At 51.0% G+C, this 24,416-nt stretch overlaps 4 protein-coding genes across 8 annotated transcripts in view; all 4 read left to right on the top strand.

Moving 5' to 3' along the window:
• phox2a (paired like homeobox 2A) overlaps nucleotides 1–20,399 on the top strand; it is a 61,727-nt gene extending 41,328 nt beyond the window's left edge. Inside the window, exon 4 of the mRNA XM_076015012.1 lies at nucleotides 20,284–20,399. The gene's annotated coding sequence lies outside the window, so the exon portion shown is untranslated. The remainder of the gene's footprint in view (nucleotides 1–20,283) is intronic.
• Nucleotides 233–14,898, top strand: numa1 (nuclear mitotic apparatus protein 1). Of its 5 annotated transcripts, none has more exons than XM_076014930.1 (26): nucleotides 233–566; nucleotides 741–793; nucleotides 1,726–1,775; nucleotides 1,899–1,987; nucleotides 2,457–2,530; nucleotides 3,017–3,111; nucleotides 3,195–3,269; nucleotides 3,358–3,448; nucleotides 3,538–3,682; nucleotides 4,348–4,487; nucleotides 4,594–4,705; nucleotides 5,272–5,389; nucleotides 5,464–5,604; nucleotides 5,697–5,810; nucleotides 5,897–10,231; nucleotides 10,386–10,595; nucleotides 10,684–10,880; nucleotides 10,982–11,107; nucleotides 11,262–11,346; nucleotides 11,502–11,697; nucleotides 11,854–11,990; nucleotides 12,085–12,378; nucleotides 13,052–13,135; nucleotides 13,220–13,507; nucleotides 14,413–14,462; nucleotides 14,636–14,898. In XM_076014930.1, exons 3-26 carry the CDS (start codon nucleotides 1,737–1,739, stop codon nucleotides 14,637–14,639), a joined length of 7,239 nt encoding a protein of 2,412 aa, XP_075871045.1. In that variant the 5' UTR covers nucleotides 233–566; nucleotides 741–793; nucleotides 1,726–1,736; the 3' UTR covers nucleotides 14,640–14,898. The 5 variants fall into 5 exon arrangements, with proteins under 5 accessions (XP_075871045.1, XP_075871044.1, XP_075871042.1 ...); XM_076014929.1 differs by having other exon boundaries at nucleotides 11,262–11,370; nucleotides 13,055–13,135; XM_076014927.1 differs by having other exon boundaries at nucleotides 234–566; nucleotides 11,262–11,370.
• Nucleotides 15,349–16,362, top strand: LOC142880942 (uncharacterized). Its single transcript, XM_076014910.1, has 2 exons — nucleotides 15,349–15,364; nucleotides 15,455–16,362. The coding sequence occupies exons 1-2, from the start codon at nucleotides 15,349–15,351 to the stop codon at nucleotides 16,360–16,362; spliced, it is 924 nt and encodes a 307-aa protein (XP_075871025.1).
• On the top strand, nucleotides 16,895–24,270 carry LOC142880967 (NLR family member X1-like). The gene is made up of 12 exons (XM_076014970.1): nucleotides 16,895–17,115; nucleotides 18,047–18,253; nucleotides 20,129–20,221; nucleotides 20,646–20,811; nucleotides 20,908–21,055; nucleotides 21,151–21,243; nucleotides 21,336–21,646; nucleotides 21,735–21,941; nucleotides 22,050–22,222; nucleotides 22,318–22,588; nucleotides 22,977–23,204; nucleotides 23,377–24,270. Exons 1-12 carry the CDS (start codon nucleotides 17,096–17,098, stop codon nucleotides 23,776–23,778), a joined length of 2,319 nt encoding a protein of 772 aa, XP_075871085.1. The 5' UTR covers nucleotides 16,895–17,095; the 3' UTR covers nucleotides 23,779–24,270.
• Nucleotides 24,271–24,416: the final 146 nt, after the last annotated feature.

Raw genomic sequence — 24,416 nt, 5'->3', positions numbered from 1 at the left:
TCTGATGATTAGTTATTCTAATTTCGAAAAAACACAAACACAGAAACTATTCTGAAAACTGTCCCTTTGAAAAATGTTTTTATTTGTATAAATTGTGAACAAATAAAAAGTCGTAATGGCGCTGTGAATGCTTGTTTGTTTCTGTTTCTTCACAACAGCTTCAGACTTCAACGAATTCACAACAACAATACACTCTTCAGTCGAGTTGTTCAGTAAAGTAAAGTGAAGGGCGAAAACTACGGCGGCGCTTCGGTTCAACTCTCATCCAAGTTTGTCGTCTGTTAACGCTATGATCTGTCCACTAGAGGGCAATGACGCGCTAAATCACTTGGATGCCGAGGCCAAAAGAAGAAGAAAGTGTTGGAAGCTACATCGGTGCGTCCGCGCTGATTGGCTGGTTCAATCTGTAGCACCCTGTTTGAATTTCCTCCCGCAGGTCTGTTAGTATCCGTGTCAGTGTTGTTTATTTCTCGGCGGTACCAACCGGGACAAGTTGGACTTCGGAACACGGCGGGACGAACAAGCGGCCTGTTTTTTTTTATTTGTTTTTACTGCTGGCTGTTCGGGTGAGGGAAGATTCTGCCGCTACGTCTCATTTGGTCTCGGTCAGCAGTTTTATCCGTTTTTAATCGCGCCAACACAAAACAGCGAACAAGTCATGTTCAGGTTGACTTGACGGACTTGACGTCCGTGTCAACGCTTAAAAGTCGACTAAAATGATTTATTTGTTGGCCCAACAGACGCTGCTGAGCCGCCAGCTGTGCTGTCGTACCACCGAGTGTCCGGGTTGTAGGTAAAGTTTCGTCTCGCTCGGCTTCTGCTGATAGGCTGCACTGCTAGCTGTGCTAAGCTAACTCTGAGTTGACAACCGGCCCTTACAATACACAAGTGTCCCGTATTTGACAGTGAAATGTTACGTCTCGTTTGGAATCGTTACGGGACTGAGTTTGTCCCGTATTCCTGAGTTGTCTTGAGCGTAACTGTATTTTCGATGCGTTCGTTTCTACGGAAGCCGATTGCATTCAGTGGATAAGAAATAGGCACCTCAACTAGTATTTACAATATCAAGATCTAGAATTTACGAGAAAAGTACTCGTAATTACGAGATTGGGATCCTTGAGGATCTAGGATTTGTAACAGGTACCGTACAGGTTTTTTTGAGTCGCTACCAAACCAGATTGGATGCATTTCAAATGCAGGAATTTGCTTCCATGAATCATCCCGTGTTGAGTCAACTGCTCCTGCAGAGAGAGAGAGAGAGAGGGAGAGACTTCCAGCACGTCAGAATGACTGGGCTTTCCTCCTGAACAATCACAACCAGTTGAGATGCCTGCGCAGTGTTGACATACTAATATTAATACCATCCTCAGTTTTAGGAATTGCAAACATTTCCCCGTTTCAAACCGAGAAGTTATTGACAGCAGATTCACTGCAATAGCGCCATCATTGCCCACTAAATCAGAGAGGATTTGCAGACGTTTCCTTTTTGCTTTATTTTATCTCGTAATTTTACGAGATCTTGTCCCACAACTACGATATTCCGATCACTGTTTTTTAAATCCAGTGAATGCAACGCGCTTCCAGAGTTTGCGTTCCAAACTGTCATCTACGTAGCTAAAGGCAATACCATTGCGCAACCCATTCACAAGAATGCGGGAAGGAGGCCTCCTTTATTTTGCTGAATGAAAGTTGGCCACACTGTTTATCTGTCCGTCCCGTCCTCAGGGGTCGCAGGGATGGCGGTCAACCTGGGTGTGAAGGCTCTTCTCAGCTGGGTGAGTTGTGACCTTTGACCTCTGTGTGAGCGCCGGCCGGCTCGTTTTTTTCCCCCCCTGGGCGTAACCATCAAATGTCCTGCGCGTGTGTGTGTGTGTGCGTGTGTGTGTGTGCGCGTGCAGGTGAACAGCTTGGGTGTGTCGGACCGGGGAGAGCTGTTCATTGGTGACCTGCAGGACGGAACGGTGCTGCTGAGGGTCGTCCACAAGCTGTGAGTGTGTGTGTGACAGTTGTGTAAATTTTGTCGTAGCAAAGAGGAAACAATTCATCATTTGTTTTATCAATGTGCGAATCCTCGAAGGCATTTTGGACTGATGTACAGCCATATATAAGACACTCACTAACGGGTCAAGTTATTATTTTGCAATAAAAATACATTTTCATTATTTTGCAGAGAATCTGGAAGATGATGTAGTTTTCTTTATACAACTAATCCTGTTGCGTGGGAAATTATTCCACATCCACAAGAGAAAATGGGCAGATTTTTTTTGTTTTTGTGTTGTTTTTATGTTTTTTTTGTGTGTGTGTGTGTGTGTGTGTGTGTGTGTGTGTGTGTGTGTGTGTGTGTGTGTGTGTGTGTGTGTGTGTGTGTGTGTGTGTGTGTGTGTGTGTGTGTGTGTGTGTGAATAAAATAATGGCGGACAAAACAGTCAACAGTCCCACTGCTGTCCTCCCCGCAGGAGGAAGGAACCTGGCGGCCGTGTGGCTCACTGTCCTGGGGACCCACTGAGGAGTGTCGCCCACTTCCTGGAAGGTGAGTCAGTTTTCCAGAGTGTTTCCACCTTCTACAGTATTAAGCAAAGCTTCATACTATACAATAAATAACTTCATATTGCACACATGCAACATCAAATTTGACATAAAAATTAACAAAATCTAGACAAAAATCGTGTGGCTCTTTTTTTATTTGCAGCCTTGTGACATTCAACAGTAGCCTTCTTCCACGGTTAAGTTCAGAAATAAAATGTCAACAATAAAGTAATGAAGTCGTGATAACATACTTGAATGAAGGTCCTGTTCTATTTGACCCAAATACCCAGCAGAGCATTGTGGGATTTGTAGTGCTGGTGGTTGCATGTGCTGTGTAATAGTGGAGGGCCAGCAGCTCTAAGTGGTGGTTTTGTTTCGGCCTCTCAAGCCAAATATAATGACACTGCAGGCCAAATTTGGCCCACGGGCCAGAGTTTGACCCCCCATCCTCCCAGTCACTCACTCACCCCTCCCCCACCTGTCCCCCCAGGTGACTGCAGGTTCAGCGCCGCCGCTGGCGGAGCCTCACTGTGTTGGGACGCCATCAGAGGCGGCACCGCCGACCTGACGGTGGAGATCGCAAAGGTACGACAACGAGGACGGCTGACGTACGGCGGTGGTGTGGGCGGGGCCTGTCCCTGATTGGCTGGCTGCCTGTGTGTCACCAGGTGCTGCTGCTGCTGGTGTACCATGACATGATGAACGAGCGCTGCACGCTGGGCACGCTGGACTGCGACGTGGAGGTGAATCCAGCTCAAGGCAGCGACCTTCAGCGACCTTCAGCGACCTTCAGCCTGCTTACCCCTGTTGTGTTTTGTTGTGTTGTGTTAGCGGGAGATTGCCAACCTGGCGTCCTTCGTGATGGAGAGCCACGACTGCGTCTACCTGAGCGGCGCGCTGGACGCCCACCTGGCCAGGAGACGTAAGCCCCGCCCCTTCTGAAACACACATACACACACACCTGCTGGAAAGGCTTGAAGTGACGTTGTTGTTCTCCGGGTGGCTTGGCAGTCCTTCCCGTCACCCCGGACGTCTTCCAGCCGACGGAAAGCAGCCGCTCCATCTCCTCGCTGTCAGACGACGAGTCGCCCGTCTTCCGCCGCCGCCACAAGGTCGCCTTCGTGGACGTGCAGACGGTGGCGTCCAGCTCCGTCAGGTGGCCAATGCTGCATTTGATTTGTTTTCATGGGTGTGAATCTTTTGGGGCGACTCATGGTTCGATTCCGTTCCCGTTCGGGAGGTCACGAGTTGATTTAGAATCGATTTTTGATTCAAACGACTCTCATTCAAGAGTCTCCAATCGATGGAGTGCACAGTGTGGTAGTAACCAGATGATAGCATCAAAACACAATACAGTTTGAATAATGTATGATTCATTCATTTATTTTAATGTGAAAGCTATTTCACTTGGTTCCTACGACGTTAACAAACCGACCACTGCTGCTAAACTGAGGACCAAAGGTTCAACATTTATTCATGATCAGCTTTTGTTGTTGTATGAGTACAGTTGCTGAAAATGGAACCTGAGGCCAGCCGCCCTGTGCTCACACAAGGTTACAAAAATGACATTGTACACAAATAAGACAAATTATTAATTTGGTTTGAATTGATTTTTAAAGTTGATGAATCGATTCAGAATTGCAGAAGATGAGAATCGCAATTCTTACATCAGTGGACTCTCCCAGACCCCCACACCTGCTATGTGATCTGTTAACATGCTAATAGGATTTTTTTTTATTTTAAATTATTACTATGACTATGAAACCTTCTGTCCACCTGAGGTTGATCTGAACCCTCTGGCTGCTTCCTCTCCCACTGCAGTAAGTCTCCTCTGCAGGACATCATGAACACGCCCAAGTTCCAGATGAGGAAGATGCAGCGGGAGATGGTGAAGGAGAGGGACTACAGGGACTCGCTGGAGAGGGAGCTGGCCTGCAAGGTGGCGCTCATCGCCCAGAAAGGTGGCCGCCGTCCTCAACCTGCTGCCCACACACACACACACACACACACACACGCACCAGGTTCCTGTTGTTCTGACCACTCTGTGCTCTTGTGGTGGTGGTGCAGAGACTCACATCAACCAGCTGCAGTACCGGCTGGAGAAGCTGCAGGAGGAGCAGACGGCCAGTGAGCAGCTGATCAGGGAGGAGCTCAGCGGGCTGGAGACCAGGAACAAAACGTAAGAACCACCAACCTCTTCCTCTTAAAGGGCCAGTGTGGCATTTTGGTGCCATCCGGTGGATGATTGATGGTACAACAGTGAGACAGCGTGGAGGTGGTGCCGTTCTTCTGGCTACTTTGATGTCATCCTGTGTGTGTGTTCCTTTGTTCCTACCTTTGTTTCTTCCCACCTTCTATCTTTCCTTTCTTTTTCATTCTTTCCTTCCATCTTTTACTTCCTACCTTAATTCCTTTCTTTGGTCATTCCTTCCCTCCTTTCTTTATTCTTTCCATCCTTTCTTCACTCCCTCATTTCTTCTTTCTTTCCTTCCATCCCGTCCTTCCCTCCTTTCTTCATTCCTTCCTTTATTACCTTATTTCCTTGCTTCCTTACGTCTTTTCCTTCTTTCCCTTCCTCCCGAACCCCTTACCCCCCTTCCTCCTTTCTTTCCTTCCTTCCTCCCTCCCTTCTTTCTTTCCGTCCTTCTTTCCTTCCTTCCTCCCTCCCTTCTTTCTTTCCGTCCTTCTTTCCTCCCTCTCTCCCTCCTTTCTTTCCTTCCTCCCTCCCTCCTTCCTTCCTTCCAGGCTGCAGACGCGTTTCCACGAGATCCTGCAGGAGAACAATGAGTTCAGAAGCTCTTTGTCTCTGATGGAAAACAAGGTGGACCAGGTGATGGACGAGAACGGCGCTCTGTCCTCTCAGGTAAGGAAGCCTGCCTGCACCAGTAGAGGCGCCCCCTGGTGGCATGGAGCTCACACACTTCCTGGCTTTGTCAGATGAGGGCGGCGCGTTCGCAGCTGTTGGCCTCCGATGCAGAGGTGGGCTGGCTGACGGCCAGCCAGGCCCTCAGCCAGGAGCAGTGGACCTCCAGGACCGGACACCTACAGCAAGAGCTGGACCAGGCCACGGCGCAGAAGGTACACGGCTCAGGAACCTGGTGGCGCCATCTGCTGGCCTGAATGGGTAGATAAAATCCAACAGTGTGCTGACTGCTGTCTCTGCTTGTCAGGAGCTGCTGAAGGAGCAGGTGGAGATCCTGCTGGGGAAGATCTCCAGTCTGGAGGAGCAGCTGAGTCGAGCCTCTCAGGTGGAAGTGGGAGAGAACATGGGGCCTGTGATGGAGGTAGGACCCTTTCAGAGGAACAGTTTGAATCTTAATATGGGATGAGATGATCACGGATGGTCTCCTGCTGTCTGTTTGTCTGTCAGAGGGCGATGTTTGAGGCTGAGGTCCTCAGACTGCAGCAGGAACTGGAGACGGTGTCCTGCTCCCTGCAGCAGGTGGAGGCTCAGAAGCTGCAGCTGATCCAACATCAGCAGGAGGCCATCCGACAGCAGGAGCTCCTCCGGCAGCAGGAGCTCCAGGCCGAGGAGACGATACGAGCCAAGGACGAGGTTCTGGAGCAGCTTAGAAGGGATGTTGTTCAGGAGAGGGAGGAGCTTCAACGGGAGATCCTAGAGCTGAAGGTCCAGCTGGAGCAGCTGGAGCTTCAGAAGGGCCAGCAGGTCAGTGGGCTGCAGCAGCACATCGCCGCCTGTGAGCAGGAAGTGGAGGAACTGAAGAAGGTCAGGAAGGAAAAGGAGGACCTTCTCCACCTGGCAGAGGAGAACATCATAGACCTCCAGACAAAGTTGTCTGCCCTCCGTTCTCTGGCGGCTGAGAGGGAGCAGCAGATCAGCAGCCTCAGGGAAGAGGTGGGCGTCCTGCAGGACCAAACCAGGAGACACAGAGAAGAACTCGGAGCCAAAGAAGAATCACTGGCCACCTTACTCCAGGAGAAGTCCAACCAGCAGCACAATTTCCAAGAGGAGTTGCAGAAGTTCACGGTCCAGGCCGACCACCTGACCTCGTCCCTGAAACAGGCCGAGCAGCAGATCCAACTCAAGCAGGACCTTCTGCTTCAAGTGCAACAGGAGAAGCTGCAGCAGAGAGAGGATCTCCAGGAGCAGGTGAAGAGCTGTGAAGAAGAGATTGACAGGTTGAAGCAGGAGATCCAAGAGAAACACCAGCAGCTGGTGATCCTCCAGGACACCAGTGCTGACCACGCCGAGGTCCTGCAGCAGGAGATCGGTGGGCTGAAGGAGCAGGTGGAGCACCACAAAATCTCCCTGAAGGAAGCCCAGGAACAAGCTGAGGCTGCAGCGGCCCTGCTCGCAAAGCATGAGGAGCAAAGTGTTCATACCGTGCAGGTCCTACAGGAGCAACTGTTGGCCTCCCAAGGCAAGGTGGAGACCATGAAGGAAGAGATCCTCAAGAAGGAGGAGCAGATGACCATCCTGGCAGGTCAGAGTTTGGAGCAATCAGAAAGGCTCCATCAGGAGATCCAGGAGCTGAAGAACCAGGTTGAAGGTCTGACCTCTTTACTGAGGAGCACCGAGGAAAACCTTCAGGCCAAAGACAAACAGTTTGCTGAGCAGCTACAGCAGAGCATCAAAGACCAGGAGGTTCTCCAGAAGCAGATGTTGGCATCTAAGGAGGATGTGAACCGGCTGAAGGAGGAGATCCGGTCTAAAGAGGAGCAGCTCCTCCTGCTGACGTTGGATGGTTCTGCAAAGTCAGATCTACTCTGTAAGCAAGTTCTGGATCTTCAGAACCAGGTTGAAGTTCTGACTTCTTCACTGAGGATCACTGAGGAGAACCTGCAGACCAAAGAGAAGCAGTTTGCTGAGCAGCTTCAGCAGAGCACCGAGGAGAAGGAGGTTGTCCAGAACCGGATGTTGGCTTCTCAGGAAGAGGTGACCCGGCTGATGGAGGAGATCCATGCAAAAGAGGAGCAGCTCCTCCTGCTGAAGACTGAGGCCTCCTCACACTCTGATTCTCTCCAGCAACAGATCGAAAGCCATGACACAGAGAAAAGACGTCTCAGCAGCTCCCTGGAAGCCCTGCAGGTTGAACTCCAGGCCAGAGAAGACCTGATGGCCCAGCAGGAGAGGCAGAACGTTCACCAGAAGGAGCTCCTGCAGCGGCAGCTTTCAGCTGATGAAGCGGAGCAGAGAAGGCTGAAGGAGGAGATCCAGTCTAAAGAGGATCAGCTCCTCCTGCTGAAGTCGGAAAGTTCTGCTAAGTCAGATCTGCTCTGTAAGCAAGTTCTGGATCTTCAGAACCAGGTTGAAGTTCTGACTTCTTCACTGAGGAGCACTGAAGAGAATATGCAGGCCAAAGAGAAGCAGTTTGCTGAGCAGCTTCAGCAGAGCACCGAGGAGAAGGAGGTTATCCAGAACCGGATGTTGGCTTCTCAGGAAGAGGTGACCCGGGTGATGGAGGAGATCCATGCAAAGGAGGAGCAGCTCCTCCTGCTGAAGACTGAGGCCTCCTCGCACTCTGATTCTCTACAGCAACAGATCGAAAGCCATGACACAGAGAAAAGATGTCTCAGCAGCTCCCTGGAAGCCCTGCAGGTTGAACTCCAAGCCAGAGAAGACCTGATGGCCCAGCAGGAGCAGGAGAATGTTCACCAGAAGGAGCTCCTGCAGCAGCAGCTTTCAGCTGATGAAGCGGAGCAGAGAAGGCTGAAGGAGGAGATCCAGTCTAAAGAGGAGCAGCTCCTCCTGCTTAAGTCAGAAGGTTCTGCAAAGTCAGATCTGCTCTGTAAGCAAGTTCTGGATCTTCAGAACCAGGTTGAAGGTCTGACTTCTTCACTGAGGAGCACTGAAGAGAACCTGCAGGCCAAAGAGATGCAGTTTGACCAGCAGCTTCAGCAGAGCACAGAGGAGAAGGAGGTTATCCAGAACCGAATGTTGGCTTCTCAGGAAGAGGTGACCCGGCTGATGGCGGAGATCCACACAAAGGAGGAGCAGCTCCTCCTTCTGAAGACTGAGGCCTCCTCACACTCTGATGCTTTCCAGAAAGAGATCCAAAGCCTGGGCACAGAGAAGAAATACCTCAACAGCTCCCTGGAAGTCCTACAGGTCAAACTCCAGGCCAGAGAAGACCTGATGGCCCAGCAGGAGCAGGAGAGCGTTCACCAGAAGGAGCTCCAGCAGCAGCAGCTGTCAGCTCATGAAGAGGAGCAGAAAAGGCTGAAGGAGGAGATCCAGTCTAAAGAGGATCAGCTCCTCCTGCTGAAGACTGAAGGTTCTGCAAAATCAGATCTGCTCCATCAGCAAGTTCTGGATCTTCATAACCAGGTAGAAGGTCTGACTTCTTCACTGAGGAGCACTGAGGCGAACCTGCAGGCCAAAGAGAAGCAGTTTGACCAGCAGCTTCAGCAGAGCACCGAGGAGAAGGAGGTTCTCCAGAACCAGATGTTTGCTTCTCAGGAGGAGCAGAGGATGTTGAAGGAGGAGATCCATTCTAAAGAAGAGCAGCTCCTCCTGCTTAAGTCTGAGACCTCCTCACACTCTGATTCTCTCCAGCAACAGATCCAAAGCCTTGACACAGAGAAAAGATGTCTCAGCAGCTCCCTGGAAACCATCCAAGTCCAACTTCAGGCCAGAGAAGACCTGGTGACCCAGCAGGAGCATGAGAACGCCCACCAGAAGGAGCTCCTGCAGCAGCAGCTGTCAGCTCATGAAGAGGAGGAGAAGAGGTTGAAGAAAGAGATCCAGTCTAAAGAGGATCAGCTCCTCCTGCTGAAGGCTGAACGTTCTGCAAAGTCGGATCTGCTCAATCAGGAAATTCTGGATCTCAAGAACCAGCTTAAAGGTTTGACTTCTTCACTGAGGAGCACTGAGGAGAACCTGCAGGCCAAAGACAAGCAGTTTGATCAGCAGCTTCAGCAGAGTATCAAAGACCAGGAGGTTCTCCAGAACCAGATGTTGGCATCTCACAAGGAGGTGACCTGGCTGAAGGAGGAGATCCAATCTAAAGAGGAGCAGCTCCTCCTGCTGAAGTCTGAATTGTCCACCAGCGGTGAGTCACTGCAGCAGGAGGTCCAGGCTTTGAGTGAGGAGGTGAAAAGCCTGCAGGACTCCCTGGAAGCCAGCAGGGGAAAACTCCAGGCCAGAGAAGAAGTGATGGCCCAGCAGGAACAGGAGAGGGCTCTGCAGGTGGAGGAGCTTGAAGGACACAAGTTAGTCCTCAAGCAGGAGGTCCAGGTCCTCCAGAGCCAGCTGGCTGCTGCCAACACACTGGTCTCCAGCCAGGAGCACAGTCTGAGCACGCTCAGAGAGGAGGCCGCCGCCCACCACCAGGAAGACCAGGAGAACTCCACCACGGCCAACGATCTAAAGCAGGAGGTCCAGGAGCTAAAGGTCCAGCTGGAGACACTTTGCGAGGAACTCAGCAGGAGGGAGCAGGACCTGCAGGCTGCCAAGCAGCTGCAGAGCAACGCCTGCAGGGAGAACAGCACCCTGGTCCTGGAGAACAAGGCCCTGATGGACAGGGTTGCCCAAAAGCAGCAAGACCAGCAAGTCCTGGTGAAACAGCTGGAGGAGAGGGAGCGGCTGATCCAGGAGAGGGCGACCTCCACCACGCTGCTGCAACAGGAGGTGGAGCTATTGAGGGCGGAGCAGGAGAGGCTGCTGAAGGAGGCGGTGGTGGCGAGGAGTCTCCAGGAGGAGCTGGAGGCCAAATCAGAAGCTGCAGAACATTACAAGACTCAGGTGAGGGATGGGAAGAGACGTAGCAGCACCTCCACCTGGTCCAGCTTCACAACCTTCATCTGGTTTGCTCCTCTTTCTTCTCTTTTTCCTCCCCTCCTACTTCTTATCCTCCATCTCCTCCTCCTCCTCTCCTTCCTCTACCACCTCCTCACAGATGGAGAAGGCCGTGAGTCACTACAACAGCAAGAAGGAGCTGCTGCTGCAGAGCCAGGAGGAGGTGACGGAGCTGCGGCGCTGCGTCCAGAGGAGGGAGGAGGAGCTGCAGGCGGCAGCCACCTGCAGCCAGCTGCTGCAGCTGGAGGTGGAGCAGGTGCGGAGCAGCGAGAAGAAGCTGCTGGGCAACGTGGCCAGTCTCGAGGCTCAGGTCAGTAGAAGCAGCAGCAGGTTCTCCTGGTTGCCCCACCTGACCCCGCAGACCCTCCTCACCCTGCTCCTTGCTGCTCCCTCCCCAGCTGGCCTTCGCCGACCGCAGCCTGCGAGCTCAGACCAGGCTCCAGCTGGGCGAGCGGGCGGCCACTCTGCCGTCCTACCTGGAGCTGCCTGGAGGGGGCACCAGCGTCCTGGCCGCGCAGCCGTTGCAGGAGAAGAAGAGCGTGAGCCCCGACAGCCTGGATGGCAGCTCGCTGGAGGACTCGCCCGGCACCGTCAGGTGAGAGAGTCACAGCGCTGTGCGAACTGAACCCGCTACCGGTGGAAGTGTTCTGCCCGTGGTTCTGCACGCAGTCACGTCTCGTCTTTCGGCTCCCGCAGAAAACTGTCGGCGCCGGACGAGTCCAGCACGCCGCTGGTCCGTAGCTCGGAGCGCTTGGCCGCCAAGAGGCGGGCCTTAAGGGCCGAGTCGCTGGAAACACTCTACTTCACACCAATCAGCAACAAGTACGTCCTCCAGAAGACTAACAGCGGCGCACAGTGTGCACGTTCATGATTGGACCGTGTAAAATTCTCTTGCTGTTTGTTTCCTCCTCGTTTCCTCCTAACTCATTTCTTTTTCCTACTCGTTTATGTTTGTTTCCTTCCTCCCTCACCGCAGGCCCGGCCAGCAGAAGGGAGGTTCTGAGGTGGACTGGGGCAGCAGGAACCCTCCGTCCTCGGCCAAGCGACGGAGGACCACGCAGGTTATAAACATCACCTTGACCAAGGTGGAGGAGACACTGCCTGATGTGCATGTTTCACTGGGAGGGTGGTGGTGGTGGGGTCGCACAGTGTCATGTGACCCGAGGCCTCAGTCGCCTCCTCGCCATGCTAACGTGCCTTGAACTCTGACCTTTAGAAAACCCCCGGCTCCGGCGACCCCGACGAGACCTTCTACAGCGTGGCATCGGCCCGCTCGCAGCCCAGCCTTAGTTCCGCCCACCCGCAGCCCGTCGCAGCCACCGAGCCCTTTGACACGCCGGCCAATAAGGGCGGAGCTGGCGATCAGCTGATTGGCCTGCCGGGTTACCGCCGCAGCACCGTCCACTCACAGCGTGAGTCCAGTCACTGGGAGGGGCTCTGGGGCTCTGTCATGGTGAGCGTGGCCATTCTAATCTGTTTGTCTGCCTTCCTCTCTTCCTGTCTGCCTGCCTGCCTGCCTGCCTGCCTGTCTGTCTTCCTGTCTGCCTTCCTCCTCCCTCCCCCTCCAGCTCCCGGGACCTTTTGCGTGGGTGCGGAGAACGAGCCTGACGGCGGCCCGGAGGACTGGATGCGGATCGCAGAGATCCAGGCCCGGAACAAGTCCTGCCTGCCGCACCTGAAGAGCAGCTACCCGCTGGAGATGGACGTAAGTCCCCGCCCACCCACGCCACTCCGGACCAATCGCACGCCTCCTCTGCTCTGCTCTCCCCACGGACCCGCCTCTGCTCTGTCCTTTCCAGACGGTCCGAGGCCCCGCCCTCTTCTTCACGGACGAGGAGCTGCGGACCGGCGACCCGACCGACACCCTGCGCCGGGCCACCATGGCGCCGGGCCAGCTGAGCGACTCGCTGGCCACCCGCCGCCTCTCCTTCATGACGGGGCTGTCGGACATGGCGGGCGGCGCTCGCGCCCACCACCGCCTGTCGCTGATGCCGGGTCAGCTGACGTCCAGGACCTCAGCCCCACCCAGGAGCCCTAAGGTCACCAAGAGGTCGACCGCGTCGGTTCAGTCGGCGCTGCAGCTGTCACCTGAGGTCAGCACATGCTGGGTGGCGCCACCTGGTGGTGGGGTTCTAGACACACACGAGACGAGGCTCTCTTGTGCCCCCTTCTGTTCCTGACTCTGTTACTGACTGTTTTATTTGGTAAAAAAAAAAAAATTGAAACGACAACATAACACAAAGAGGCAACAGTCACAGTCGATAGTCACTGTGTGTAGAGATAGAAACAACAGTGAAAGAACAGCGTGTGTATGCATGAGGTGTGTTTCAATATTTGAATAGAGGACCAGAGTCCATGTAAGAGTATTACAATAATAGTATAATATATATATGTGTATATATATATGTATATATATATATATGTGTATGTGTATATATATATATATATATATATATATATATATATATATATATATATATATATATATATACACACATACATAATAATGAAAATAAATTGATGTGTAAGGATGCAAAAATGTGGCATCATGTTACAACATGATATGAGGACATTTGTATTTATTATTTATTAAGTTATACTATATAGAAATATATTATGACGTAATACACAGTACAATATAACATAATATGATGCAATGCAATATAAGTGTGGCAAAAAAACCCAACCAAACACAAACTAAAAGAAGACGAGATGATTCTAATTTTCTAAAGAGCCTGAGTTTCTCACTCTGCCTCTCCACCACAGAAGAAGATGAAGGCCAGCTGCTTCCCGCGGCCGCTCACACCCAAGAACAAGAACGTGCTGCAGGGCGTGGCGGCCCTCAGCCCGGTGAGTGTCGGGGTCACCGGAGGTCGACCCGTTGTCATGTTGTCATGTTGCGGGGAGTGACGGTGTTGGTGCGGCTGTGTGCAGGCGGACCGCCGGCAGTCCATGATGTTCAGCATCGACAACACGCCCAGGAAGAGCAGCTACCTGAAGAAGGGCCTCAACAAGCTGCGCAGCTCCACCAGGAAGTCCCCGGGTCAGGGTCAGGGCTCGGCCCGCCGCCCTCAGCAGAACCTCAGCTCCAGAACCTCCGCTGCTTCTGCTGCTGCTGCTGGACGGCTGGGCAGAGCCAACAGCTCCATGTCGCCCCTGGTGGTGACCAAAGGATCCACACGCAGCGCCAAATCTCCCGGACTGACGGCAAGCGCTCGCAAGGTGAGCACACACACACACACACACACACACACACACACACACACACACACACACACACACGCACACATGCACACAGAAGCTGCGTTTCCATTACAGTTTTTGCAAAATAAAAGCGATACTTCTAAAAATAAATTTGACAAACTACAATTGCGATTTGCAGCTGTTTCCATTGAATGTGTGAAGCGCATCAGCCGTCATCCTCGGCAAATCTCGTCCGGCGAGACCTCGGTTTTAGGAGGATGGAGGAACAAAACACACTGCGTTTTTGGAGCAGCTAGTTGAGTTGTCACCGCTGCTGTTGCCGCCGTCGTCATCAGGAGATGAAGGCAGCGGGTGACGGTTTAAAGGCAAAGTCCGTAGGCATGGGAGCGAGCACCAACGTGGGATTTCTGGGAGAGGATCGTCACCGAGGAATTCACTGAGCAATCGCTGATTCAGAATCTCAGAATGACCTGGGATCCGTCGCTTGAGCTGTGTGATGCCATTGAAGTGCGGAGGTGGAGTGAAATGTCTCCACTTATCACTTTTTTAACTGGAAGTGATCTGGTCACGTGACGTCCGCTGACGTGTAAATGCAAAAAAAAAAAAAAAAAAAAAAAAATGTTTACGTGATGCTTTTGCGATATTCCTCTCTATGGATCCATGTGAAAAACCACCTCATGAGAGCCTGAAACCCTTTTAGCCGTGTTTGAGAGATTTTTCCAAGTTGAGTTGTTTCCATCACCAGTTTTTTTTTAATTGCCATATTGAGGTTTTGCACAGTTCTAGAAGTAATGGAAACGCAGCTATATACACACACACGTGCATGGACACAAGCTGCCAACTGGTCTTCACTTGAGCAGCAGCAGCGGCAGCAACACACACACTTGCCACATGGTGGCGCTAACGGCTGGACCTGTTTTCAGAAGCGTGTGACAGTCAAAGAGGAACCTTCAGCTCCACGTCTGATGAGCAGGTCAATCATTTACTTCTCGGCCTTGTGGTGTCACGGGCGGGTGTGCGTCTGGTTCAGGGTGTGTCTGGGTGTCACCTGACCGTGGGCAAAACGGCGCCGCCTGTTGGCAGCGCTGGGGATCAGCAGGCTGTCCCCTCTAACGCTCTAAACGATGGTCTCCCTCTGTTCCACAGATGATGCGCAGGATGAAGGTTTGAGGAACCTTTTTGGAAGGAGGATTCCTCCTCCTCATCATCATCGTCATCATAATCTTCTTTTACTTGTTGATTCTGCTTCTCACAAGACCCTGTCTTTTAATTTACATTCTTTTATTTGCTTGTTTGTCCATGAGTCTCTACAATTGTCTCTTTTTCATCTTTGCTACTTTTATTTGCTTTGTCTTGTATATATTTACACATTTTATCAATGGAATAAAGTGAACATGGGCGAGGTAACGTGGGAAAGTCCTTTATTTCCTCCTTTATGTCGAGAACAAATGACTGAGCCTCAGCTCTGATGAATATCGCATCAAGAGAAATACGCAACCTTGGGATTGTTGTCACGCTTCTATGTATGCGGAGAAGTGCGGAGCCCCGATTGTTTCGGCCAACCAAAACTTGACCTCTTGACCAGGGGTCACCAACACAGAACCTGCAGGCACCAGGTCGCCCCCAAAGACCTGATGAGTCGGCACCAGGCCTGTTCTAAAAACAACACTATTTGCTGTGCAGCATCTAAAATGTAATTTACTCCAACCTTGTTGAGGCATTGTTGATATTTATTGCCAGAACTCATTAACTTGATCAGTGTCGTCTTCACATAGACGAGTAACGAAGGGCGAACTGAGAAACCTTGTTATTTTAGAAGAGTGTAGCAAACTGATTGCCCTTCACACGACTGAGTAGCCATGAAGTGGCTCGCAGGTTCAAAAAGGTCAATGACTTCTGCTCTAGATTATGAAAGTTAACTGATAATCACCTTTATTTACATCGTACTTAACTGTCACCCTCAAGCCAAGTTTAGTTTAGAGGATCAGCTCCTCCTGCTGAAGACTGAAGGTTCTGCAAAATCAGATCTGCTCCATCAGCAAGTTCTGGATCTTCATAACCAGGTAGAAGGTCTGACTTCTTCACTGAGGAGCACTGAGGCGAACCTGCAGGCCAAAGAGAAGCAGTTTGACCAGCAGCTTCAGCAGAGCACCGAGGAGAAGGAGGTTCTCCAGAACCAGATGTTTGCTTCTCAGGAGGAGCAGAGGATGTTGAAGGAGGAGATCCATTCTAAAGAAGAGCAGCTCCTCCTGCTTAAGTCTGAGACCTCCTCACACTCTGATTCTCTCCAGCAACAGATCCAAAGCCTTGACACAGAGAAAAGATGTCTCAGCAGCTCCCTGGAAACCATCCAAGTCCAACTTCAGGCCAGAGAAGACCTGGTGACCCAGCAGGAGCATGAGAACGCCCACCAGAAGGAGCTCCTGCAGCAGCAGCTGTCAGCTCATGAAGAGGAGGAGAAGAGGTTGAAGAAAGAGATCCAGTCTAAAGAGGATCAGCTCCTCCTGCTGAAGGCTGAACGTTCTGCAAAGTCGGATCTGCTCAATCAGGAAATTCTGGATCTCAAGAACCAGCTTAAAGGTTTGACTTCTTCACTGAGGAGCACTGAGGAGAACCTGCAGGCCAAAGACAAGCAGTTTGATCAGCAGCTTCAGCAGAGTATCAAAGACCAGGAGGTTCTCCAGAACCAGATGTTGGCATCTCACAAGGAGGTGACCTGGCTGAAGGAGGAGATCCAATCTAAAGAGGAGCAGCTCCTCCTGCTGAAGTCTGAATTGTCCACCAGCGGTGAGTCACTGCAGCAGGAGGTCCAGGCTTTGAGTGAGGAGGTGAAAAGCCTGCAGGACTCCCTCAAGCCAAGTTTAGTTATCTAGTGTTTTTTTTATTTTATTTTTTTTTTAATTTTTTGAATGACACCGTTCGTAACAGCGTCTGGATTCTGAGTTGTCATTTTGAGGGTTTTTTGCAATGATTTTGGCGCACCCTACTGGTGAAACAGTAGAATCCACATTTCTGTAACTTCCGCGTTGGTCTCCTTTTTGAAGTCGGGAGTCCCGTTCATTTTTTTAAATAATTATGTAGTTTCTGTAACATACAATTTAGTACAACATTAAAGTAGTAGTAAGTATAAAGAATACAACACAATCTGATAACTATTGGGCGGAACGTATCGTCGCTTGTGTTGACGTCACTTACGTTGTTCTGTGTCACATTACAAATGATGCCGGTACATAATTTAAAAATGAGACAAATTACAGCAGTCTGAACTCTTGACTACTTTTTTTTTTTTTTTTTTAACATGCTACTTCGTTTGTCTTCATTTCTTGAGTCAACACGTCCGGACCGCCGACCAACGCTACCTTTATAACCTTTTTTTGAAGTTGTGGCGTTCCCGGAAGTAACCGGAAACAGAACGATTGGAAACTGAAAGTTCGGAGTTGTTCACCGGCGGTGGGTCGTTTGGTCGGTCAGCCGTCGGTGGTCTCCAGAGTTTTACCTGACAGGAGTCCCAGTGTTCAGCCTCACGATGACACATTCCCGACGTTAGCATTCATGCTAAAGTGAAGTTAACCGCCCGGATTCAACTGCGCTGGGAGTTTTGCAGTCATGGCCACAGCGGACGGCGGGTAGGTAGACATTGTGCACCAATCGCAGGCCTCGTCCGGTTTTTACTTGCTGTCAGAAATCACCCTGTTTAAACTCAACAGGTGATTCGTAGTCGTAGGCTTGTAATATGTTGTTGTTGTTTAATTAATTACAAGAATCAGGGATGTTTTGATTAAGAATTTGATCGATTAAATTAAATTTGTCACAATGATTTGAATTTTTTTTTATACAGGGTTTTTTGTTAAATGGCGTCGTGTATACTTGTATACCTAGAACAAGTTACTTTTAAACAACGTAAGAAAAAGTTGAAATGTGACCGATTAGAAGTCAACTTAAAGTCAGAGGATAATTGTTTGCGGTGTTTTCTCTGTCCTGTAAATATTGAGTGTTAAATAATGTGATCCTTACACATTTTTCATTTTTTTGAAATTTAGGTTCTCAGGAAACATTGCAGCTTATCAATCAATCATTAATCGATCAATAAGGTCAATCAACTAACGATTAATCAATTAATTGATAATTTGTATCCCTTACAAGAATATTTACCAAAAACATTTTTTATCATCATTGTTGCAAATCAACAATGACGATTAAAAAAACTGAGGACAAAACTTAAAGAGAATTCGGGAAAGAGGGTTTTATACCTACAGTGTATGTAATTGTTGTAATTTCTGTCATGATTACCAAATTTTGAAGTCCTATTGAGCATTTTAAATTCCAATGAAAAAGGTGAAATGTTCAGTTTGAAATTTTTTGTTTCTGGATGTAAAAATTAGCACAAAAAACATAAACAAAAACAAATTCTAAGGCACAACTTGAAGGAAACTTGAATGAATGGGCTACACTAAGATTTCAGAAGAAGTGTGAATCCAGATCCAGCCAGAACGTTTTGGCGACAGGACATTCGATGACTACACTCATTACAAACCGGTGTGTCTTCCTCCGCCTCAGGATGTCGGGGCCGCCGGGGAGGAGGGTGAGACCTCCGTCCAGCTACGGCTCCATGAGGACTGACAGCAGCAGCAGTGACATCATAGAGGTCGGGGTAGGAGAGGAGGAGGAGCCTGCTGCTGCTGCTGCTGCTGCTGCTGCTACCTTTCCGGTTGTGTCTCCTCCGTTTAGACATGAGACAGCAGCTTCAGCTCTGGGGGAGAACAGGTAGCGACTCACTTCACTGCCAACACCAGCAGACATCAGCGTGCTACTGGAAACACAGAATGTTGGACACTAGGTGTCTCGTCACTGTCAATGTCTTTGAGTGGTTTAACGGACTCACACTTATTATTTTATTATATTGACCTTTAGTTATACATCTTTAAAACCTCATTGGGACCCAGGGTCTCACTAACAAGAAAGAAAGTTACAAACAAACCAAACATAAAACATTCAAACATGACGGCATCCTGTACACTGGGGTACATTTGCGAATCAAAGTGAAGGAAAATAAAATAAAATAATTTGCATTTGCAAACTCCCATAGTGGCTTTCTCCAGCCTTCCAATCTCTGAACTCCCCAAACTTAACCAAGCCAGACGGCTTCACCACCTGCTGTAGGTTGTTCCAGGTTGCAGGGGCAGAATAGTTTTTTTTTCCCCCAAACTCACGTTGGGCTGGAGGGACAACCTCCGTGTCATGTAGGTTGACATATAGGAGGGGAGCAGACCGAGGTGACGGCCGTAGTAGCGCTGTGATGCTTCCTAAATCCTGAGTAATTGGGGGGGTGGGGGTAAAATCTTCTCACAGCTCAGGAAGTGTTTGATCTGATTGTTCACCAACCTTTCCAAAACCTTGGCTAAATTAGAGAGCTTAAAAATGTATCTCTAATAGTTCAACACCACGGGCAGTGTTCCACACATCAGGAATAATATTGCTCTGAATAGAGAGATTAAAAATATAGGGGCTTGGTGGAGGAAGTAGGCGGGAAGATTATCAGGGCCTGCTGATTCGCAGGGGTCGATGTCCATCAAGGCTCTATTACCATCCCTAGAGGAAAAGAGGATATATGAAAAGGAGTGGTCATGGGAGGCTGGACAATATTAAAATGCTCAGTCGAGCATCTCAGACCTGTCACACACAAAGCTAGAATCAACTACTACATGAGGGATCGAGGATACAAGGTTACTATAGGTCATCAGTAGTCTAGGATAGACGACAGTCACATTTAGCATTCTGGATGGAGGCCAAACATCTGTTCAGTACTTGACAGAAGCAGTAGCCAATCAGCCTCAGAACCCGACCTTCTTGCAATGGCCCAGAGGAGGAGATCATTCAGCTTGGCGGTGACCCAGGTACTGTGTCTGGACCCTTCACCCTGAAACAGCGAAGGGCGGCGTGTTTGTCCCTAAAATAGGTGAAACTCTCATAAACATGAGTGACACCATCAATTAATAAAATGCAATCCCACTTAGCATGTGTTAGATCAGGAGATATAACAGTGAGACTTTTTATATATAGACCCAAGCAACCTGAATATGGAACAAGCAAAGCTCAACACTATACAATAAATAACTTCGTATTGCACTCATGCAAAATCGAATTTCAAATGAAATGAAAAAAAGAGAAATACAATGTAACTAAAAATTTGTACGCCTCTTTTGTATTTGCAGTCTTCTCATTTAAATTTCAACTGTAACCTTCTCTCTGAGGCTAATAGTAAATAATATATATATCATAATATATTCTACAAAGAACTTCCTGTCCTGATTGCACCAATCACACAGTGATCACTGAGATCACTAGCAAAGACACCGGTAGCACGGTGATTGTGTGGCACATTGGTGATGAAAAGATCAATGAGGTGATTTCTCTAAACGTCTGGGGGTTAATGTCTGTCTGTAACTTGTGTGAGATTCAAGGGCAAACACTCCGCTTCAAAAGGCTCGGACGCAGAATCACCTGCATTAAAGAGGGCAGCGCATCAGCTGTAGCAGAAGGACACACAGAAACCCACCAGTTTGCTTTGGGTTTTCTAGCCTGGCTGTGTGAGAGAGGTCAAAGGTCAGGCTGATATTCCTCCTCTATATTCTCTGTCAGGTTGCAAAGACGTCGTCCAGGGTCTCCCGAGACGTTTGTCACCATGGAGACTGAGATGACCAGACCACCAGGGGGCGTGGTCATCGACACACGGTGGGACACGCGCACACACACACACACACACACGCACACACACACACACACAGGTCTAACAGGTCTTATGTGAAATATTTGACCATTCATTTGGTTACCTGGGCAACACTCAGCAGTTTCCATGTCCAGCTACATGTTCCTCAGCACGTTGTGACCAATCCAGGTGGCCCAGGTGTTGCACCAACCTGCAGCTACAGGTGGTGGCACTGCCGCTCAGCCAAATCTTTGCTTCACTCACATTGTCACGTCAGTGGATCAGTGGAGGATCTTCTGGCCTTCCAACTACAGAAACTCACAGACTGCTCTCACTTACACATTTCCACCAGAAGGGGGCGCCCTTTGTCTACAGGCCAGGTCCCTCTCTCTGTCTGGGACAGTGCTGGTAGAGTTGATGTGTCATCTCCTGTGTTCTTGCGCTCTTCAGAATAGCCGCAGAGGAAGAAGAAGTTGAGTACGAGGATGAAGATGGACTCCTGACAAATTCTCCAGAACCTCCGGAGCCACCGGAGCCCGAGGAGATGGTCCAGACCGAGGGGAGCGGCCAAGCAGGGCGACTGCACAAAGAACAGGACCTGGCTCACATCTTCAGGGTGGGTGTGTCCCAACCCCGGGACCTCGAGAAATCAGATCTGCAGATGTCCACAGGCTCCGCCTCCTCTCACCTGCGTTGTGTTTGTGTCTTGCAGAGCATCCAGGATCTTCTGTCCAAGCTTAGCAACCAGGAACTCCTCAAGTTCAAAGGGTGCTTCTCCTGGCGAGGGTCGGAGATGAACCAGCAGCAGCTAATGGTGGACGACCTGCTGGACTTTGTGGACAAGATGCTGGAAGTTCTGGGTAGGAAAACAGCAGCAGCAGCAGCAGCAGCAGCAGCAGCAGCAGCGATGCTGCAGTAGATGTGAGGATTCTTGACGACATGTCGTGTTCCTCAGGTCCTGGTCGTTCCCTGGTTCGGACCATCAGCTGTCTGGAGGCCATCCAGATGGAGGAAGAGGCGGCAGAACTCCGGAGCCGCTGCGGCCGAGGTTGGCGGAGGCCGTTGTCCTGGCTCGTGTTGGTCTCTGTCCTGGTTCTGGTTCTGGTTCTGACCCTCTGTCTCCTCTCTGGTCTCCCCTAGCATTGATCCGTTTCAACTTGCAGCAGCACCTGAGCAGAACCTTCAAGGTTCTGCACGAGGGCGTCCCCCGGGCCGGCCGCCAGAGTCTCCTGGACAAGGTCTACGTCCCGCCCCTCATTTCCGCCAGCGTGGTGGCCCCGCCCCCCGGAGCCGCTCAGCAGGAAGTCCAGAGTGTCAACCATCTGTTCCAACTGCACGGCGCCGACGGCCGGCCGGTCCGGACGGTCCTGACCTCCGGAATCCCAGGGGTCGGCCTGTCGGTGGTCGTGGCCAAGTTCTGCCTGGACTGGGCGGAGCAGAGAGCCAATTGGGTAGGAGGGGGCGGAGACCCAGACTGAACCAATCAGACGCTTCCTCAACCAGATGTTGATGGTGTGAAAACTGCTTTTGTCCCATCAGGATCTGCAGTTTGTGGTCACACTGTCCTTCCGGGACCTCTGGTATCTACGGAGCAAGAAGGCCGCGTCCCACATGATGTCCCTAGTGGAGGTGATGGAGTACTACCACCCTGAGTGCAAAGACATGAGGTACCTGGACGAGGACGACTGTCGCCTCCTGGTGGTGATGGACTCCTTCGACTGCTACCAGGCTGCTTTGGACTGGCAGGTACCTGCTGGTGAACCCCTCCACACTGACAGCTCCCAGTCCTCCCAGTGGTGCCGCTGGTCCTGACTGGAAGTTCTTTCCTCTCTCATGTCTGGTTCTTCTCTGAAGGCCCCAGTGATAGTGGACAGCTGCTGTCCAGCCCCGCTGGACCACCTGATCGTCAACATCATCCGGGGCAACATGCTCTGCGGCGCCCTCATCTGGATCCTTGGGAGACAGGCGGCCGTCTCGCAGATCCCGTCAGAGTTTATCGACGTGGTGACTGAGCTCCAGGGTTTCAGGTGAGTCTGGACTTGGAGGTTCTTCTGGGTTCTTCTGGGTTCCTCTGGGTTCCTCTGGGTTCCTATGACCCCCGGCTCTCACTCTCCTCCTGCAGCGACCAGGCCAGAGACGTCTTCCTCACCCAGCGCTTCAGTGAACCGCAGTTCGCTGCCCAGGTCGTGGAGCACCACAAGCGGCAGCCGCTGCTGGCCGAGCTGGCACGTCAGCCCTTCGTCTGCTGGATGGTGGCCGTGGAGCTGGAGCGCTGCCTCCCCCTGCTGGACTACAGGCTGCTCCCACCGCGGCTGACACCGTTCTACGTCAGCATCTTCATTGTCCAGACCAACCGCAGGCTGGAGTACTACGGTGGCGCAGAGAACACCCGGGTCAGTCGGAAATGATCAGTCGAGCAGTAAATTGGCAGATCGGTGAATCAGTAGATCCGTGGATCACTGGATCAGTCGATCGGTGAATCAGTACATCAATATGTCCAATCATCTTCCTGCTTTCAAACATGATGGAATTGAAGTTTTCACTTGAATAGAAAAACATTGAACAGCTCTGATGGATTCCAGTGGACAACACGCACTGCAGTTCAGCTACCAACCACTGGGTGGCGACAGGCAGCTTGTCTGCTTTAAATTTGTCACATTAATCTGATATTTCTCAATGTTTAATCGGGCCACTCGCTCTGTGTTGTTGTTGTCGTGCCCAGTGATTCAGCAGCTCCTGGTGATGGAACGGCACGTTCAAGTGTTTCACTTCCTGTCTCAGTCTCCTCAGTCGTGGCCTGCCGAGGTCCAGCAGCAGCTGCTGCAGATGGGCCACATGGCCTTTAAGATGCTGGAGCGGAGGAGCAGCGAGTTCAGCGAGGCCGACCTGGCGGAGTTTGGCCTGAAGCTGCTGGAGGTGACGGTGTTCTCGGGTCTGTGCACCGAGCTCCTCCCCTCTGCCACCGCCAGCAGGGGGCGCAGATTCTGCTTCCAGCACTATACCTTGCAGGTGAAACTCCTCTTCCTCGTTTGTTTCATTTGGTCCTTGAGTCTTTTTGTGGTTTTCTGAAGGTCAACGGCGCAGTACCTAGGGCGACCATCTGGGGGGGCAGTGTGCTGCTCAGTGCCTCTGTTGCGTCGGCTGTCATTCTGGACTCAGAGTTCTTCTTCTCCTCCTCCAGGAGTTCATGGCGGCTCTCTACGTCTTGACCATGTTCCACTGCAAATCCAGGAACGTTCTGGACCCGGGTTCGTCGTCCAAGTTCTCCAGGATGCTGCCGGTGTTGAGGCCTCAGAGCCGGATGGTGGTTGACCTGCTGCGCTGCGCCCTGGATCGAACCCTGGCCGCCTCGTCGGGCCACTACAACCTGCTGCTGCGCTTCTTGTGCGGCCTGCTGTCCCCAGACTGCCACCAGAGCCAGCTGAGCGGCTTCCTGTTCCCTCGCCACGCGCCCAGCATCGCCGGCCTGCAGGATGCTCGCCGGCTGCTGGAGGGCGCTGTGAGCACGTCTCAGACACGTGACCGAGAGCAGCTGGAGAACTTGAAGGAGTGTCTCAAAGAGATGGTTTTGGAAGAGCTCTGATCCAGGACCGGCCCTGTGCCATGATCGGCCCTGGTCCAGGAAGAACCCTGGACAATGATCATTCCTGATCCAGGAAGTGTCCCTTGGCTCAGCCAATCAGCTACAAGGTGCAGACTGACATGTTTACTTCTGGAACACTGAACATTGAACAGGAAAACAATTGCAAACACACACACAGGCTACCAGCAGTGTTCCTTAATGACCACCAGGGGGTGCGACCTTGCCATCTGAGAGGAAGTGGCCTTGTCTTCTCCTTCATCCAGTCAACAGCCGTTCAACACCCACAATAATAAAACACAAGTGAGGCATCCTGAAAGAAAAATGAGCTCGTTAAAACACTTTGGACTTGTTCCTGGTTTTGCTTTTTGAATCCCGTGTTTACAGTCAGTTCACAGAGTCTTTGTGGGGTGGTTTCGCCCCCTCTGGTGGCCAGCTTCGAGTGTAACTACACAGCACTGCAGCATGCAATAAATCAGCCAGTCAGTCAATCAATCAATGAGTCAGCATCTCTTAATAAAGCACTGAGTCCCAACCTACAGAGAGAAACCAGCTGGTCCTCCAGAGCAGCAGTGGGAAAGGAACCTGGAGCTGGGCCCCGCCTCCGGGGGCGGAGCCACCAGCTCTGACCAGCCGGAAGG

The sequence above is a fragment of the Nelusetta ayraudi genome, unplaced genomic scaffold (genome assembly GCF_046127955.1).
Source record: "Nelusetta ayraudi isolate G7.1 ecotype Tasmania unplaced genomic scaffold, CSIRO-AGI_Nayr_v1 ptg000175l, whole genome shotgun sequence".
NCBI lineage: Eukaryota > Metazoa > Chordata > Actinopteri > Tetraodontiformes > Monacanthidae > Nelusetta > Nelusetta ayraudi.
This window is presented reverse-complemented; position numbering and strand designations above follow the sequence as displayed.